General features: G+C 40.2%; 1 protein-coding gene across 2 annotated transcripts in view; it reads left to right on the forward strand.

The window, feature by feature from the left end:
* LOC132820169 (uncharacterized protein C8orf48 homolog) overlaps nt 1-19,776 on the forward strand; it is a 104,448-nt gene that overhangs the window by 31,475 nt on the left and 53,197 nt on the right. For both annotated transcript variants that reach the window (XM_060832127.1, XM_060832128.1), the window contains exon 3: nt 2,915-3,064. In XM_060832127.1, coding sequence (XP_060688110.1) covers nt 2,915-3,064 — 150 coding nt within the window. The remainder of the gene's footprint in view (nt 1-2,914; nt 3,065-19,776) is intronic.

Raw genomic sequence — 19,776 nt, forward strand, 5'->3', positions numbered from 1 at the left:
CCACCCAGTTCCATTTCCCTCTGACTAATGCACCTATCACTACGAGCAATTTAGTATGGCCAATTCACCTGACCTGCACATCTTTGGACTGTGGGAGGAAACCGGAGCATCCAGAGGAAACCCGTGCATGACATAGCAAAGTTGGACTTGAGAAAATTCTTTCTCAGAGTGTATGTGGTAGCATGTATTGCCCATCTCTAATTCCCTTGAAAAGGTGATATTGTGATTCCTTCTTGAATCTCTGCAGTCCATGTGGTTACACTCACTGAACTGGTTGGAAACGAGTGCCAGGATTTTGACCGAGTGAGGCTGAAGGAAAGACATTGGAGTTCTGAGTCAGATTGATGTGTTATTTAGAGGGAAATTTTTAGATGGTTTCATCTGTTGCAATCTTCCTTTGATGCAATGGATGAACATTGGTTTGGGTGGTTGTGCTGAAGGAGCCTTGGTGAGTTTCTGCAGTATGCACAATGCCTAACTTTCTGTATCAGTGAACAGTTTAGTCTAACTGAGACTAACTTTCAGTTCCAGTTTGCTTTTTATTGTTCACACAATTTATGATGAATTCTACCTGCAGCTTTGGTGGGACTTCAACCTGGTTCCCAAAGTTTCTGGACCAGTAGTCCAGTGACATTACCACTACACAACCATCAATTGTTTTATACTTGCTTTTAAAAGCACGATGCAATAAATTGATATATTATGAAAACAATTTAGAGTGATAAAGAATTAAAAAGAAAATAAATTATTTTTCAGTGCTAAGAGTAAAAATTGGAACTGATTAACTTTTTCATGCTATAAAACATCAAAATATTGAAGCATATCCTCAAAACCATGAGCACAGAATTCACTGTCTTCTAATACTATTGCGTTTTCAGAATTTCTGAATTCATTTGCTCCTCTTCATTGCTGAACCTTTCCAGAGGATCCAAATGAAAAAGGTGTTTCTGTGATTCTGATATGTTTACTTATTTCCCCCTTCTATCCCAATTTCTGAACACAATTGTCTTCGAATTGCTACAGTTATGAGGTTTGTAAATTCATGGTGTTTTACGATTTCATTTCACCCTAAATTTGAAAATAGAGGGTCATGTCACCTGCTGTGAAATTTACCAACCAGTAAACCTCAATGGGTTCGATTGTTATAGATTAACAAAAGGGTTACGTTATTTTGTTGGGAAGAAGATACAAGGTATATATGCTTGAAACTGGCGGCAGCAGCTTGTGTGTTAAGAATATAAGGGTTGGCGCCTTTAAAATTCCCAGAAAGATATTGGAAGTATTGATTTGTAAACAGTTGTGTTGCAAACTGTATATTTACTTCCAAAATGAAAGGCATTCATAGTCACAAATACCTATTTGGCATTTCAACCTGAATGCAGGACTATTGTGTTTCATGTTGCTATGGGAAAGAATACAGAGGAAGCCATTTATGAGATCAGATTACAGGCTTCCCTAGAACACACTGGATATCACAGGTAGACAGCAGTTTTATGAGCGCAACAGAGCAAAGACTGCATGGCTTTGTGAATCATCACTGCAGATGTGGAGAGAGACTGTCTCAAGTTAAAGAGAGACATCCTGAAATCATCTAAGAATTCCAGGAGATTCAAGTTGGAATGATTCAAGGGGAGAATCATTAAGATGGGCTTCATTGCTGGCAATGAAATTAGGAGATTCTATAAAAACTAAACTAAGGAAGGTACCTGGAGGCAACCATTCAAAAATGCTCTTGAACTAAATGGAAAATGCAGATCTGTTCAGAACTGCGAGCAATTGTCATCTCTGTGCAATAAGGAATGTGATTCTGTAGAGAGTGTGATGTGTGATCTGTATAAAAAAAGGAAAATGGTCTTTTCAGTAGCTTAAAGTATAAACTGCCTGCAAAAGAAAATGAGGTTTCGTCAATTTTATTTTTCATAATTTTTTTACAATAAAGATTGTGAAATCTTCTTGTATCATCTTTTCAGAGATTAACTGGAAGTTTGAATTTAATCATAAAATATTATCAGTCTCTCCAGACATCGTACAAACATTAATTAGATCAATTAATTCACCACGGAACAGGAACTGAATATGGCAGCATCCTGTTATTTCTAACTCTGTTATACAGAATGATGTTTTTACCCATTCAGCAATTGGTAGAGCTCCAAAATCAATATTAACTTTTAGTTGAGTTATACTTTGTATTTCATTATTAGAACTGCAACTCACTCTTACTTCCACAACATTATCCATCTCTTCAGTGACTACTACTGAAAACCTCATCACACTTTGTCATTTCCAGTTTCCATTTATCCTTTGCTTTCTTTCCTTCTTGATTCCAACTATCCAAAACTCGACAGCTGTGCACTGAGACTCATACACTTAGCACCCCCATTTTCACTAATTCACACCATTGCTGTGTTCCATGGTGTACCAAAAATGAAATCCTTCATCTTATTCAACATTTATCTATCTAGGCCTTGCTACCATCAGCTTCTGGAACATTCTTCATTGTTGTATCCCATCCGTGCCTTCAATTCATGCACTAGCCTTCTGTATCTTGCTTCATAGCAGAACCTTCAGCCATTTCAATCTTAGACTTTTAAGCTCCCTCCCTAAACACCACTGTCTCACGACCTCTTTCCTGACAATTCGAGGTCAGCTCATCTTCATCCATACTTTTGGTTACTTAGCCTAACTCCCTACAAAGGGGCAATGATTGCCAAGGCATTTCACAGAGAGAAATTGACATGTTTTTCTTTGTTAAAAGGTGCTGCATAAATGGAAGTTATTGCTATAGAAATAATCTCTTGGAAACATCAGCAGATTAATAAAGCCTCAGCTGAGTATTTTCAAAATTTGATGTCATTTTTAAAAGATTGCAATCATTTTAAATACTTATTTTTAAAGTACCTGTTGATGTTCTTAGAAACAAAAGAAGAATTTGAATGCTGTGAAGACCCTAAAGATTTACAAGCAAAACAAAAATTTATAGAAAAACATCTTAATATATTGAAGAGAAACAGATTTGAATCTTCTCCACACCATCTAAAAGAACAGTATATGGTTTCCCGTAAAGGTAAGACATCTGATATTAATTGTTTAAATGTATAATTTAAAGTGTTTGGTAATGCTAATTTAAACCAGCATGTTAGTTAAGTAATGATATTCAAAAATAGAGGATGTGAGTGTAATGTTTAGTATTTTTTGAGTTTTGTACTCATGGAAGTGATGGATCATAATCCATTTTGAAAGCCAACACCTTCATCAAGTTTGCTCAGATCAGGTGCATCTTATTACTAAGCATAATGAGTTGTCCAATGCTCCTAATAACTAAGAACTAGATTGAGCTTGCCCCAAATTCCATTCATAGTTGTTACAAAGAGAATTATTGTTACTCCAAACTGGACCGGTACTGATAGATGTCCAATGTTTACATTATTTCAACAATCAGTTCCTCTAAATAGTATTAAGTCTAGGATTTAACAATCGAAGTGTCACTGGTGGAAGTAGCCCTGGAGTTTATCTAAGTAAAGCCCTGATTTCTTTGAAGTTATTTTCAGATGTTCTTTGCAGCATCATAATTTTCTGGGTAGAACCTTAGCATTACAAATGACTGTGTTTAGTTTGATTGAAAGATTAAAACTTGTTAAATTTTACAAAAGACCTCAACCTAGTCCAATTGTTCCACTTCCATTATTAATGGAGGTGATGGGACAAGAGGCAGTCTTCCCCAGAGGATGGCACTGCTTGTGGGTGAAGAAGAGTAGGATTGCTTCCTTCAGACCCAAACTCCTATCCATCAGCCCTTTCTCCTTATAAAGACATCTTGGTTGGATTGGCCCTCCACTCCATGATTAGATATCCATCTCCTGGCATTGGAATTAAACCTCCTCCACCTCCAAGTTCGATGATTCAATTCACCCAGTATCCCAGAATCACAAGCATTTGCAGAATTGGGGTTTGGACCAATCTGGTCCTGTGGTTTACGCTGGAGTCTTTCTCGATCACCTGGATAACAGGCCTATCAGTCAGGCTGACTTCCAGGTCAGAAACCTATGAAGGATGAAAAATACAGATAGGAAACCTGCCCTTGGAAATCTTGCCGTGTCTATATAATCAAATGATTAATGTCAAAGTCTGTGTTCATTGTTTCCTAACTGTAAATTTAATTGAGGATTTCATTATTTAATGTAACTGTAATGTTTCAAATGACCACATTAAATACATAGAAATAGTTGTAGTGTAGTAATATACTGAACATTGTGACAACCCCAAAGCAAGATTAGTTCTTTATTTAATGTTCCTGTCAGTGGAATAGGCTGAGCAGATTTTGAGAGTTCTTTGATATCCATCATTTTTAAGGCATTTGCTCAACTGCTTTCTGGTTTTCCACTCCTCAAAGTCATTTGCCATTTCCAAGCCTAAAGGCAGAGCTGTCATCATCTCATAGGGGAATGTTAGGAGGGCATTAACTAGTGCAGAATCTGTCAAATTTCTTAAAATGAAAGGAAGCTGCATTTTTATTGTCTAAATTTAATTTCTTCCTGTGTGTAAAGTATTGAGCTATAAATAACAAAAGCAGCCAGAGGAAATTAGAGCACTTGTTAAGCGGGTTGTCAGTTGCTTATTTAAAATGTCCTCGATGAGTTGGTTGAATTTTGTGATTTGCTCAGTGCAGAAATAATTTGAAGTTTACACTTGTCTATTCACATCTACTGTAAGTTTGTGATCTGAATCAGCTGCCAATTTCTGAGACTGCCGGTTTTATTACAACACTGATTTATTAGATGGGTTCTTAGCTGTCATGTTTTCTCCAGAGCCCACAATTCCACTATTACTATGACACAGCTCACCAAACATAACAGTCCTCCACAAAGCTGTCGATGTCAAACAATGTCAGAGTCTGTCGTGTCACAGCCCATGAGCTCTGTGACCTCAGAGCTTCAGTTCAGAGCCCAGATATTTTGGATCCTGGTGTCACAACTCTTGTCCTGATCTCATGCTGGAGCCTCATTTCAGTCTAATGCCAGAAAAAGTGACAGGTTTTGATGTTCGAGCCTCATATCAGGATACTTCGACAAACCCCCATGTGAGGACAGAGCCAGGGCCTGATGTGAAGCACTAAAGTCCTAGCTCACAAAACCAGCTCCTGCTAATTTCTTATGCTTGGGAGTGTATTTAAATGTTCCTTTTTAAAAAAAATTGTTCTTCAGATGTAGGTGTTTCTGGGAAAGCAAACAAATTTCACCCATCCATAAGTGTCCTTGAGCAGATGTTGACGAGCTTCCTACAACTATATGACTTTTCATGGCATTTCAGAGGGTAGTTATGAATCAGCCACATTGTTGTGGGTCCGGAGTCACATTTGGACTTGGCTGGATAAGACTGGTGAATTTCTTTCCCTGAAAGACATTAGTGAACCAGAGTCTTTTGTTTTAACACAACTTGGTAGATCCATGATCATAATTAATAAGACTAGCATTTTACTCCAGGTTTATTAATTAATTGAAATTAAATTTGTCCAGCAGCTACGGTGCAATTTGAATTCTTGTCATCAAAGTGTTTGTTCAAGTCTTCAGATTACTTGTCCAGCAACATTATCATTATGTAATCTTTTGACACTAGTCTTAGAAATGATTAAGCTAAAATAAAATTGGGTTTGGTATACTGATATTTAACATTAGGAATACTTGTCCAACATCAGCAGTTGAAATGCGCATTGGGCAGTATAGCAACAACAGCCAGTTATGAGGCCCACCTGATATTCTGTCACTAGAATGAGTAACAAAGAGGCTAAAAGAAGGTGGATGATGTGATAGTGCCCAGAATGGTTTACTACCCCCTTGAGTATAATCTGACAGCAGATGACTGTTTCATAACAAGAGTTTGGACTGACATTAAAAGGAGTGATCCGGCATCGCTGATCTAATAGCAAAACCTATTGGTCTGACACAGAGGGAAGACTAACAGTAGTGAGTGGCTGGAGGTAGCAAGCCATATATCATTCGTATATATTTGCTTTATCATCAGATCTGTCACATTATGATCTGGATACATTTTTGCTGAGAACTCTCGTGTGAATGAGCTACATAATGATATTGCACAGTAATCTGAGGGTTGATCCACAGATTGGGCAATATGCTGAATACACTTAAAGTGTTAGATGCAATGCAGTATCAGATATAATTTCATACAGATAAATATAAAATATTGCAAATAGGAAAAGCTCTTTGAGTAGTGTTCAAACAGTTTAGGATGATATAGAAAGAATTCTCAGCGTGCAGTTAACATTCATACGTCCAAATATTGCCAAGTAGCCATCAAAAGGCAAAACTACAAAGTTTAATTTTGAACTAGTTTAGAATTGTTTGGTGCATGTGACCAGGTCAGATAAGGATACAAGTTTTGGTCAGTGGATTTCTGTTTTGCTTCTATCTTTCTCCTGCTCAATGCTGCACCACATTTCTGGCCAGATCTTCTCAGCTCAACCTCTCCAGAAGTGTGGAGCCAATAAGTAGAGTTTGATTGGCCTCAGTATGACTACAAGCTTCTTCATGCTGAGAAAACGTGGCCACCCTTCCTTATGACAAAAAATTACAGTAACGCTCAGGGATTGCTTAGCCTCTTCCACACTCTCGGGAGTTCCTTTACAGGGAATTTTCAGCTGCACTCAGGGCTATATCCTAGTCTGTGATGCTGTCAGCCTGACTTCCACACTGCATGGTATACATGTGCCCCAATAATTCCCATTGGTCTTTCTTATAGTCTGCGGCAGTTGGGCTGTGTACATGCCCTGCCTTACAACATACACAGTCTTCTTAGCCTCAGTTTTCCACTCAGTACCATCATTTTTGTTTTAAGGAGTATTCTTAACATTTTCCACTATCCTTTGGCACTTAGTTTTCTATTATTATCACCCAGCTCTACCCTTTCCAATTGCATTCAGGTGATAATGGGATCATTCTTTGAGAACATGGCTTTGTGGATCAGCTGATAATAAGGAACCTGGCGTCTGCCTGGAATTGGTCACTTTCTGTTCCTCTAGGTGACTTCTTATTAGGAAGTGTTGGAACTTATAGTATTTTGGAACTTATGGACAATTACTTTGACAGAGGTTTTTGTTAATGGCTTCTGTCTTAAGTGAAATATGCACTGGTCAAATGCAAGCTGCTAGCCCTTTCAAATTCCACAAATGTCTGGCCTCATAAATAGTGTTATTTTCCTCAGACAAAAGGGAGTAAACCTTGTGAATTTTCTCCAAAGACTAACTCTGCAGTAGTAAGGACCAATGTTGGACTGGCCACTTTAAATACTGTGCAACTCACTCAAAACCAAGAAAGAATGTTTCTACAATCAATTTTAGAACTTAAGTGACAGACTTTGGGGAATCAGTAATCCACCTCCTGACTCCCCAAAACCTGTCCAACATCTACAAGGTACTAGTCAGGAGTGTGATAGAATACTCCCCAACTTGCCTGCATGGGTACAGCTCCAACATTACTCAAGAAACTTGACACCATCCAGGACAAAGCAGCTCGCTTGATTGGCACAACGTCTAAAAGCATCCTCTCTCTCTCTAACACTGAAACTCAGTAGCAGCAGTATGTTCTATCTAGAAAAAATAACAGTACAGCACAGTAACAGTCCCTTTGTCCCTCTAAGCCTACACTGCCGTATTTTGTTCTTCCTTACTAAAACTGTCTTCATTTACAGGATCCATATCCCTCTATTCCCTTCCTATTCATGTATTCGTCCAGGTACTTCTTGAAGGCTACTATTGAGTTTGCTTCCACCACCTCTTTTGGCAGTGCATTCCATGCATTCACCACCCTTTGTGCGAAAATGTCTCTTGTGCATCTCTTTTAAACTCCCCACACTCCTTGAAATTATGTCCCCATGTAATTGACTCCTTCACTCCGAGAAAAAGCGTCATAGTTGTCACTCTATCCATGCCATTCACAATCTTATCCTTCTCTCAGGTTGTTGTGAAGATGTGGGTGTACTGTACCTTTAAGAGAGTTCAAAGCTGGTAGAGCTACTTGCACCAAGTGTTCCCAATAAGATACAATGTAACAGGTGCTCCCGCTATTGGGGTAGCTAGGGTAGCTGGTTGCCTGGAAACTACAAAACAGATTTGAATTAGACCAATCAGTTTAAATTATATCCTGAAAAATACCAAACTCTGTCTAGTTGAGTTTAGTATATTGACAATCTTAAAAGCCAATGTTACAATCTGATGCTTTGGGGGGGGGGGGGGGGGGGGGGGGGGGGGGGTATAAGACCAGAGGAAATTGAACAGTTGAAAGGAGAATTGCCAAGCTACCAGCATGTAAAAACACTGCCAGAAAAATATTTCTCTTAAAAGTATCCCTAAGAAGAAGAAAAGAAGACACAGGAAGATCCAAATAGAAGAAACGAAAGCTGCCTGGTTTTGCGATAAGAAGGTTTGTTATATAATTCTTAATTGGGAGTTTTATCAGACTAGTATTATGGAAGGGGAAGGTAAATGACAAGTTAGAGGACAGAGTTTTAAATAGTTGTTAGTTAAGTATTTTCTGTTATACTTTAAGAAATAAAGTTGTTAATTTTTACTTTAGTTCTTGGCCTCTTGAATTTTCTCAGATTACTGCACAAGATAAATCTTTTCAGTATTGCTGGTTTTAAATTAAGCAAGAGAGTTTACCCTTGTGTCGCCGTCAATCTTCTGCGATCCAATGAAAATAAATCCAGTCTATCTAAGCTTTCTTCATAGCTAAAACCCCCCATACACAGGCAACATCCTGGTAAACCTTTTCTGTACCTTTTCCAAAGCTTCTACATCCTTCTGGTAGTGTGGTGACCAGAACTGTATGCAATATTCCAAATGTGGCCTAACGAAAGTTCTATAAAGCTGCAGCATAACTTGTCTATCCATATACTCAATGCCCCTTCCAAAGAAGGCAAGCATGCTATAGGCCTTTTTTACTACCTCATCTACTTACCCTGCCACCTTCAATGGTTTGTGGATTTGCACACCCAGATCCCTCTGCATATCAATACTCTTAAGGGTTCTGCCATTCACTATATAATTTTCACCTATACTTTCCAAAATGCATCACCTCACATTTGTCTGGATTAAACACCATCTACCATTTTTCTGTCCATGCTTCCAACTCCACCAATCTTTGTATGATCCACAAACTTACAAATTAGACCAGTTATGTTTTCCTCCATATCATTTATATTGATCACAAAGAGCAGAAATCTTAGCACTGATCCCTGTGGGACACCATTATCTACAAGGTGCACTGCATAAATTCACCAAAGATCCTCAAAGAGCACCTTCCAATCCCATGACCACTTACATCTAGAATTATAAGGATAGCAGGCAGATGAGAACACTACAACCTTCAAGTCCCCCTCCAAGCCATTCACTGTTTGTATATATCGCTTTCCTTCACTGTCACTGTGTCAAAATGAAGGAATTCCCTCCCTAATTGCATTGTGGGTCAACCCACAGCAGTGGACTGCAGTGTTTCAAGAAGGCAGCTCACCAACTTCTCAAGGGCAACTAGGGATGGGCCAATAAATTGCCAATATTCCACAAATGAACAAAAATAAAAAAAAGTAGTAGGTACCTCACATTATGGCCACCTTGAAGATTGACTCAATGATATCGTCATGGGACACAGTTAGATTCCTGCCCCTCAGTTTGAGCAGTCATCACTCAAACTCAGTTCCCTGGTGTTTTTCTTGAAATTCGCTCTCTCTTCTATCCTTTGCTTTTTCCTCTTTCCATTTCCCTCTCTTCCTTGTTCTTTCCCTTTTTGTTGAAATTCTCATTTCCTCTGATCTATTTTTATCATCTCTACTGTGAATATATCTTTTCATTGTTTTTATTTTCCACCTGTAAATTGTTGGCAGCCTCTTTTTTAAATTTTGCTTGCTTTCCTTGCTTTCATGTGAAGTACTTATCCTGAGCACCTGGCTAAACCTTTTAACTTCTTGAGGGAAAGAATTTTTAATTCATCTAAAGTAACACCCTAATTCTGTTTGGAACGAACTGACATTGAATACAGACATTTCTATACTGTAGCAATGATAACTCTAGAAAGTGCTTGTTTTTTTTGAAGAAACAGTTGATTTCAAAGTAACAGTTTAACTACCCTAATTCCTTCATTTTGTCTGTGAATTAAAATCATGAACTTGAGCTCCTGATTTGTTATGACCAGTCCTTCGATGAGGTTTCCGAATTTGAACTCGTTCCAGGAGGGATACCGTAAATATTTGAATTCCTGGATGAAGAGGGTTGAACTGGCTCCCCTTCTTTATTCACTCACCTCTCAGCTGGTCACAAAAAGATTAATTTACAATATGATCTCTTCTGGATATTTTCCCCTTCGACCAAATAAAAACAGCAAATGTAACCAGGCTTCTTGAGTGAGCGAGAAGTGAGTTTATTAGTTACTAAATACAAGAAGAAATAATAACACAACACATGTACACACAGATTAAGAATGAGAAGTGACCCCAAAGAAAATATGAAGATTTTAAAGCATGGTACATAAATCAATTTCTGAGTTGTTTGTGTCGATAGTAGAAAACTTGCATACACTACATTGGATATTACTGGTAGTTTTGATGTAGGTAGTTGAATAATCAATTTTGAGACTCTTGGCTTTGAAGGTCAATTGAAATTCATTCTCCAGGCTGTTTGGAAGCACTCAGAGTGAGAGAATGTCTTTTCACTTCCTTTACCTGCAATACAGGTCTTTAATGGCTATGCTTCTAGCTGTGACCTTTACACACTCTAGGACATCAGCCATTAAGACAGAACAGGGGTGAAGCTCAATTGTAAGGCCCTTTTTTGCATAATCCTGGAAGGATAAAAGATTGGACTTGTCTGCAGAAGAAGGCTTCCTGCTGAGAGAGAATTTGATAGTCAGCTTCTTGTTATCTCTTTCCTTTTCATCTTTTCATTTGAAGTTTCTCTGACTCTCTACAGGGTGTGACATGTCAGTATTTATCTCTAAATAAGCACAGAATTTACTCTGCAGTCACCTTGGCTGTGTTAGTCTTCTTTTAAAGTTTGATATGCCCATAGGTGGTCTGCATTCTGGTCTGCAATCATTACAATGCCTTCAGTCGTATGTCTGGCCCTCAAGGTGCACTGGATGCATTCAAGCTCTAGATTCTATAGGGAAGTTCAAAATGATTACACTGGTGAGCAAATATTACAGAGATACAAAAGTATAAAGATGTAGAAAGTTAGATCAAACACTACTTCAAACTAAATGGTGACAGTTTAAACATGCACAAAGTCAATTTAAATGTCAGAAACCTTGCCTCCACACAAAACATAATGCATATGTAGAATAGACATTTTTAGGCAAAAACTATCTGGAGTAATTGAGGGAAGTGTGTGATCCAGATAGGATACAGTTGGTTCTGTAAATGAAAATATCTTTTTTATTTCTATCTATCTTGTGATCCTCTGGTAGTAAAATATACCAGTCAGTGAGCATAAACCACTGTCAGACAGACTTTGATACAAAGGGATGCTCTATAAGTGGTAAGTACATTTGTATCACACACAAGTGGCAGGCACTTACCATCCCGAGAATAGAGAATCTAACCATTGCTCAATGGCATTCATTGGCAGTACATCACTAAATGACCACCTGTCCAATTCTTTAGGGAGTATCGTTGACCAGAACTGAACTGGATCACCAGTGATCAGTACTGTAATTGCAGGAAAAAGTCAAAAGCTAGGAATTCTGCACTTCCAAACTCCCTAAAGTTTGTCCATGATCTACGAGGTATAACTTAGGAATGTGATAGAATACTCTCCATTTGCGTGGATGAGTACAGCTCCAACAAAACTCAAAAAGCATGACACCATCCAGCAGAAGCCGCCTGCTTGATTAGCATCTTCTTTGCCTCCAGTGCACTATCATGGTAATGTGTATCACCTATTGATGTACTAAAGCAATTTACTTTGCCAGTACCATCCATATTAGTAACTTCAGCCTCCTAGAAGGACAAGGACAGCAGATGCATGGTACCATCTCCAAGAATCCTTCCAACTCAGTTGGAACTATATTGCCATTTATTCACTGTTGCAGGATCAAAATCCTGGAACTTCTTTCCTAATAACAAACTAGATTTACCTCCCCATCTTGGACTGCAGGGCAAAATGGGATGGGATATAAAACCAGTAATACCTTCATTCAATGAAAGAACATAAAGTTTTTTCTTAAAGTTTGTGAAGAGGTTTTTTTTAAAAAAATCACATCTCTGAGCTATTGGACTTCTGAGTGTTTGCAATTCTTAATGAATTATGTAGCTTGTTAGTTGGTGCTGAGTTTGAGATTGACTGGTAGCAGTGATACTGATGGCCAGGTTCTGTCGCTTGACATTATCAGATTAACTTGGCACAGTTTCAACTAGAAGAGTCCCAGGTGCAGTTTGATTGCTAATGATAGTAACCATGGAAATAGGCAAATTTTAATATTTGTTTCTAAAGGCGGCCCATATGGAGCTCTGATTAATTTTTGGAAGCATGTGAGATGAATTAAAATTGATTACATCACTCAACCAAAATGAGTGATATTTATAATGCTCTTAGTCTCATTCTGCTGTGAAAGAATATTTACAGAATCTGTCGAAAGAAGGAAAACATTTATTAAAACTCTATTTGAGAAACATGTTAAAGTAACTTTATCCTGCCGCAAGGCTGCAAGAGAGATCATGTGACATTACTTTCTGTGGTAATGTATGCTGTGTCTCATTAGTGTACCACACAGTCAGACCTAACCTGCTGTCCTACATCTCTTTCCCAAGTCTCTGATTCTACACATTGTATAAGATCTTCCATCAAGTGTCTGATTTCAATCATTTTTAAGGGAGAAGTTTACAAAACTACCAGAATGTATTCTTCATACTGCTGGAGGAGATTGAGAATTCAATTCCTTTGTATGGTCTCCCAGATTCTACTAGGCAGTGGGAGAATGAGTAGATAACTCCAGTTCAGTAATCTAATCATCGTTTGTATCTTGTAATGAATGCAGCATCCTTGGTCTGTTTGGTGATGTTGATATCTGCTTTGGATGTGCAGAAGGTTGCTTCTGTGTAAAAAGGTGACATGGTGGCTTAGTGGTTAGCACTATTGCCTCACAGCACCAGGAACCTGGGTTCGATTCCTGCCTCAGGCCACTGTCTGTGTGGAGTTTGCACATTCTCCCCATGTCTGCACTTGGGTTCCTTTGGTTGTTTCGGTTTCCTCCTACAGTCCAAAGATGTGCAGGTCAGGTGAATTAGCCATACTAAATTGCTTGTAATGTTAGGTGCATTAGTCAGAGGGAAGTGGGTCTGGGTGGTTACATTTCAGAGGGTTGGTTTAGATGGTTGGGCTGAAGGGCCTGTTTCCACATGTAGAGACTCTATTCTAATCTAAAAAAATTAGTGCAAATCATTACAACACCCTATTCATTTTTTGGTTTAGATTAAGTGGGTACAGTGGTCTGCATTCCACCATGACAGGTTTGGTCTTCAGCCCAAAGTGACTCTTCTGGTTGGAGTTTTGGTATGTTGCATGCTTTGTGACATTTGCCATAGTTCCACATCTGACTGGAATGCTAGTTATCATCTTATAGAGTTAGCATGAGTCAATGTAGAAGAGTATTGCGTTGAGTTCTCATTCATCTTTCTATAATGTGCTCACAAGGAAGATTTGGGAGTTGAAGTTGGGCAATCACTCAAAAGTGCAACTTGCATCTTATCATTATTCTTCATGCTTTCATTGTACATACCTATCTTTTAGCCAATTTGTTGAGTAAAGAATACCTTGGTGAGCTAATATTGTGGATGAATCCATATGATGCTATGAACTATTTAAAGATGTCATTGACAAACTGACAAAGATGGTCAGAGTTAATAATGCTGAAAATGTGTTGCTGGAAAAGTGCAACAGGTCAGGCAGCATCCAAGGAACAGGAGATTCGACGTTTCGGGCATAAGCCCTTCTTCAGGAATGAGGAAAGTGTGTCCAGCAGGCTAAGATTAAAGGTAGGGAGGAGGGACTTGGGGGAGGGGTGATGGAGATACGATAGGTGGAAGGAGGTCAATGTGAGGGTGATAGGCCGGAGTGGGTGGGGGTGGAGAGGTCAAGAAGAAGATTGCAGGTTAGGAAGGCGGTACTGAGTTCGAGGGATTTGACTGAGACAAGGTGGGGGGAGGGGAAATGAGGAAACTGGAGAAATCTGAGTTCATCCCTTGTGGTTGGAGGGTTCCTAGGCGGAAGATGAGGCGCACTTCCTCCAACCGTCGTGTTGTTATGGTCTGGCGATGGAGGAGTCCAAGGACCTGCATGTCTTTGGTGGAGTGGGAGGGGGAGTTAAAGTGTTGAGCCACGGGATGGTTAGGTTGGTTGGTCTGGGTGTCCCAGAAGTGTTCTCTGAAACGTTCCGCAAGTAGGCGGCCTGTCTCCCCAATATAGAGGAGGTCACATCGGGTGCAGCAGATGCAATAGATGATGTGTGTGGAGGTGCAGGTGAATTTGAGGCAGATATGGAAGGATCCCTTGGGGCCTTGGAGAGAATGAAGGGAGGAGGTGTGAGTGCAAGTTTTGCATTTCTTGCGGTTGCAATGGAAGGTGCCGGGAGTGGAGGTTGGGTTTGTGGGGGCTGTGGACCTGACAAGGGAGTCATGGAGGGAGTGGTCTTTTCGGAACGCTGATAGGGGAGGGGAGGGAAATATATCCCTGGTGATGGGGTCCGTTTGGAGGTGGTGGAAATGACGGCGGATGATACGCTGTATATGGAGGTTGGTGGGGTGGTAGGTGAGAACCAGTGGGGTTCTGTCCTGGTCGCGGTTGGAGGGGCGGGGCTCAAGGGCGGAGGAGCGGGAAGTGGAGGAGATGCGGCGGAGGGCATCGTTGTTCACGTCTGGGGGGAATCTGCGGTCCTTGAAGAAGGAGGCCATCTGGGCTGTAAGGTATTGGAACTGGTCCTCCTGGGAGCAGATGCGGCGCAGACGAAGGAATTGGTAATATGGGATGGCGTTTTTACAGGGGGCAGGCTGGGAGGAGGTGTAGTCTAGGTAGCTGTGGGAGTCAGTCGGTTTATAGGAGATGTCCGTGTTGATTCGGTCGCCCGAGATAGAAATGGTAAGGTCTAGGAAGGGGAGGGGGAAGTCTGAGACGGTCCAGGTGAATTTGAGGTCGGATATGTGGAACAGTCCATCTTCCGCAACTACACTGGCACCACCCCACACCTTTTCCTCCGCTACATTGATGACTGTATCGGCACTGCCTCGTGCTCCCACGAGGAGGTTGAACAGTTCATCCACTTTACCAACACCTTCCACCTCAAATTCACCTGTGTAGCGATTGGCACAGTGCAGGTGATTTAATAAATGATTTCCGGGAGTAAAATTACTTCTATTGGTGGATATATTTTTCTGAGGCTTACAAGTATGGGCTGATTGAGCAGAGTTCGCAAGCTGGTGCTGCGAATGGTCAGTGGGATACTAGTTTGACACAGTCCACCAGCTATAGGGACAAATGGCCTAAAAGCCTGGTATCACATTAGCATTGAAAATTATATATCACATTTGTGTGGTAGGCAAGATGCATTTTTAGGCTTGACAGCAACATCTTGTTGGTGGAGGAAACAGCTTATGAATTTACTGCATAGTAGTGGCACGAGACAGCTAGCTTCTTTTGTTGTTCAAACTTAAATGTGAATTAAGTGTCTTATATAAGAAGTAGAAGGCGACTTAAACATCTCAGCAGCTCATGAATGTGATTTATAAATTCCTCCTCTCTTCCAAGCTGAAGCATTTATTACTTTTCTCCATCTTAAGCAGGACTGTGGAAAGGCTACAAGTCAAAATATTCCTAAAAGCATGCTTTTAACAAAGGATTGTGGGTGACCAAGATGTGGTTGGGTCGAATATATCATTAAAAATGTATCCACTGTCATGGTTAAATTAATTTTGAGTCAAAAACAATCTGTGTAGTGGATGTAATTATTTGTTAGGGTTTAACCAATAGAAATGGAAATGGACTTTCACATCAGGAATACTCAATTTTTCTGTCACATTTGTTGCCTTCTCTCATAAAGCATTTACTTTTGTTGGATCAATTTCTCTATTTTCTTGCTATTCCTTATATCTGCAGCCTGAGTATTTAAATGCAACAGCACTTTCAGCTGAGCTTGATCCATCCTCAATCAATCCTTGATCCAATCCTCAGCCCTCAGACCAACACAAAATATAATTGAGGTGGTTGGAAGTCAGCTCCATGACATCTCTGCAGGAATTCGTCAGGGTGGTGTCCTAGGCCAAACTAAGTTTCTCCCCTTTCTGGAGAGTCCAGAACCAGAGGGCCTAATTTTGGCACAAAAGGTTGTTAGGTTCCCTTCTTGAGATTCTTACACCCTTGATGCAACTGCAATATCCCACTTCTGTGAACAACCATGATTTATTTTAGCAAGTATGAACTTTTGGAGGGTCATTTAACAGTTCGCGATGCTTGCAGAATGTGTCAAGTGAGGTTCCCTGAACAGGGGAACTGTCCTCCCTTTATACAGAATTTTACATCACAGTCAGTCATACACCCAAGACACAACCCCCTGTCACTCCCCCAGAGTCACATGCCACCCAAAAACAATGTAAAGTGATTCGATTATTTCTCAAAACAATATATGATTAGGTGATTCCTTAAAACTGTGTGTGATTAGGTTATTCCTTAAGACTGTGTGTGATTTGGTTATTCCTTAAAACTGTAGCATTCACAGAGTATGAGTAGATAGTCACTTCCTGCCTACAAGACAGAAAAAAGCACGCTCCCAGGACATCCAATGTCTTACATGTCAGCAGAACAACTTAACCCTTTAACATATTCCATGATAACCAACTAAATGGGGCTGAAAAAGGCACTACTAGCTTATTCATAAGAATCTGACAGCCAGTATTTAAGCAAGTTATTGACACACAACATAGAATGGTTATAACAACAAGAATTACTAGCCCATGCAGTCGATAGGAATCCCCAGGATTCCATGTGGAAACAAAGTATTCACCAATTAAGTTCTTAAAATCAACAGCCTTAAATGACCACTCCATATATCAATAATAACAATGCAATACTTATAACAATGTACATTTGGCAATTCAATGAAATCAAGCTGAATATATTCAAATAGGCTAGCTGGCAAAGGTGTTTTCCCTGTTACGCATCGCACACCTTGACTGGCATTATTTTGCTGACATGTTAGACATGATCTGACATGCTTTTGAGCTGCCTTGGCCTGTCAGGGGGTGCCACCAACTATGCAATGTGATATTACTCATTCCTTCCTTGCCAAGGTGGGTGTCAGTATGAAGACAGTCAATAAGCATTGGTAAAAAAGCATCAGATATATACACGTGGTGAACTGGAGTGATCCAGAGGCCTTTTGATGCAGAGTGCGAACATTCATGCATCTTCCATATTTGTTTTTTTTCTGGATCGGGGCAACCCCCTGTAAATGCTGCATAGTGCCAATGTCTGGTACGCCTGTTGTTTTTGAGGCAGGTGATTGATTTAGCATCTGCCGGTTCACAGAGGACACAATAGAATTGCGGGCTGTTGCCATGTTTTTGGCAGTTCGATCAGCTCTGGCATTGCCATTGCCAATGTTCGTATTGTCCATTACATGGGCAGCACATTTGATTATGGTCAATTGCTTGGGGAGGAGGGTGGCTTTGACTAGATTTTGGACGTATAGTAAGTTCTAAATAGGTATCCCTGAGGAGATCAGAAATCTGCATTGTGACCAAAGCTGGTCATCGGTGTCATTATTTTAATACATTATTGGCAAACCAGATATGTCAGGAGGTACCTCCATTTTATTCCCACCTGATAGTCCAGCTTGGCGTTTTAACTCTGATTCCTATTTTGCCTCTCCTCTCTCAGTTTCATATCATAATCTTCAGACTGACTCTTCAGCACCTGCCAAGACTTAGGGTTTCCCTCATGATCACACACTCTAATCTTTGGCATGAATTATTCTCCCAGCTGGCCTGTTTAGATTTGTTTGTTATTTCCTCAGCTGTCTTTCTCCATGCGGATATTCAAGTTTTCCATTTAGTCCCCGTATTATGCTTCCAAATTGCCTCCTCTGCTTTTAAACATTTATCTGTGTCCCAAGTTCCTCCCATCAGCCAAATTTTATTTTACAACCTTTTATTTAAAAAGCCTGACAGGCACCTGAACTTTTCCTCATTTTGGGGTCATCCCGGCATAACTGATACAAAAGGGTTCCGACACCTGACTTATCCAACATCTGCCCCATTTTTTAAGACTCGACTTCCTAACTTACCTCACTATACTAGTTCAGTGTCCTCAGTCTCCACACCCACTTCAGTGTCCTGACCTTCACGTGTGGATTTCCCTCTTGACGACCCATCTAAGACAGGGTGATTGAGACAGAGGCAGTTGTTATCCTTTATCTTATGATCTGGGGCCTCAAATCCCACTATTAAAGGACTCTAACTCCGAATTCCATGGGGACTCGAACTTTACTGGGATGAACTCGTCAGCATATAAGTGCGTAAGTTATCTCAGACATCTGGTCACTACAGAGTCCTCGGGGACGAGGGGTCCACTGAGTGATAGGTTAGTCAGAGAGATTGAGGTAAATCTTACCTATTGGGTCCATCCGTCTCACGTTTCCGTCACACAGGCGATGACTTACTCAGTCCACCTAGAAGCTCCATATATGTTGGAATCCCACTCTCATTGCCAAATGTTAGGTTCCCTTCTTGAGATTCTTACACGCTTGATGCAACTGCAATATGCCCACTTCTGCAAACAGCCACGATTTATTTTAGCAAGTACAAGCTTTTGGAGGATCACTTAACACTTCGCGATGCTTGCAGAGTGTGTCAAGCGAGGTTCCCTGAATAAGGGAACCGTCTTCCCTTTATACAGGGTTTTACATCACAGTCAGTCATGCACGCAAACCACAATGTCCTGCCACTTCACCATAGTCATGTGCTACTCAAAAACAATGTGAAGTGATCTGATTATTTCCAGAAACAATGTGTGATTAGATTATTTCTTAAAACAATGTATAATTAGGTTATTCCTTAAAACAGGGTGTGATTAGGTTATCCTTAAAACTGCAGCATTTACAGAGTATGAGTAGATAGTCACTTTCTGTATACAAGACAAAAAAACACACCATAGGAGAAAGTGAGGACTGCAGATGCTGGAGATCAGAGCTGAAAATGTGTTGCTGAAAAAGTGCAGCAGGTCAGGCAGCATCCAAGGAGCAGGAGAATTGACGTTTTGGGCAATCAGGATTCCTGAAGAAGGGATCATGCCCGAAATGTCGATTCTCCTGCTCCTTGGATGCTGCCTGACCTGCTGCGCTTTTCCAGCAACACATTTTCAGAAAAACACACCATCCCAGGATATCCAATTTCTTACATGTCAGCAGAACAAATTAACACTTTAGCATCTCCAGGTCACCTATTTAAGACAAAGATGAGGAGGATTATTTCTCACACTGGGTCATGAATCTTTGGAATTTTTCTGCATAAAGGCTGTCGAGGCTGGGTAATTTTATTCAAGGCTAAGGTGGACAGATTTTGAATTGGTAATCTTGTGATAAGGCAGGTAAGTGGAGTTGAGGATGATAAGATCGGCCATGATCTCATTGAATGACAGAGCAGACTCAATGCCCTACATCCTGTGCTCTCCTTGAAAGCAGCGTGGACCTATTTACACAATATTGCCTGCAATGGTACAGCATGGAAACA

This window comes from Hemiscyllium ocellatum, chromosome 11, assembly GCF_020745735.1.
Source record: "Hemiscyllium ocellatum isolate sHemOce1 chromosome 11, sHemOce1.pat.X.cur, whole genome shotgun sequence".
In the NCBI taxonomy this organism is placed as follows: domain Eukaryota; kingdom Metazoa; phylum Chordata; class Chondrichthyes; order Orectolobiformes; family Hemiscylliidae; genus Hemiscyllium; species Hemiscyllium ocellatum.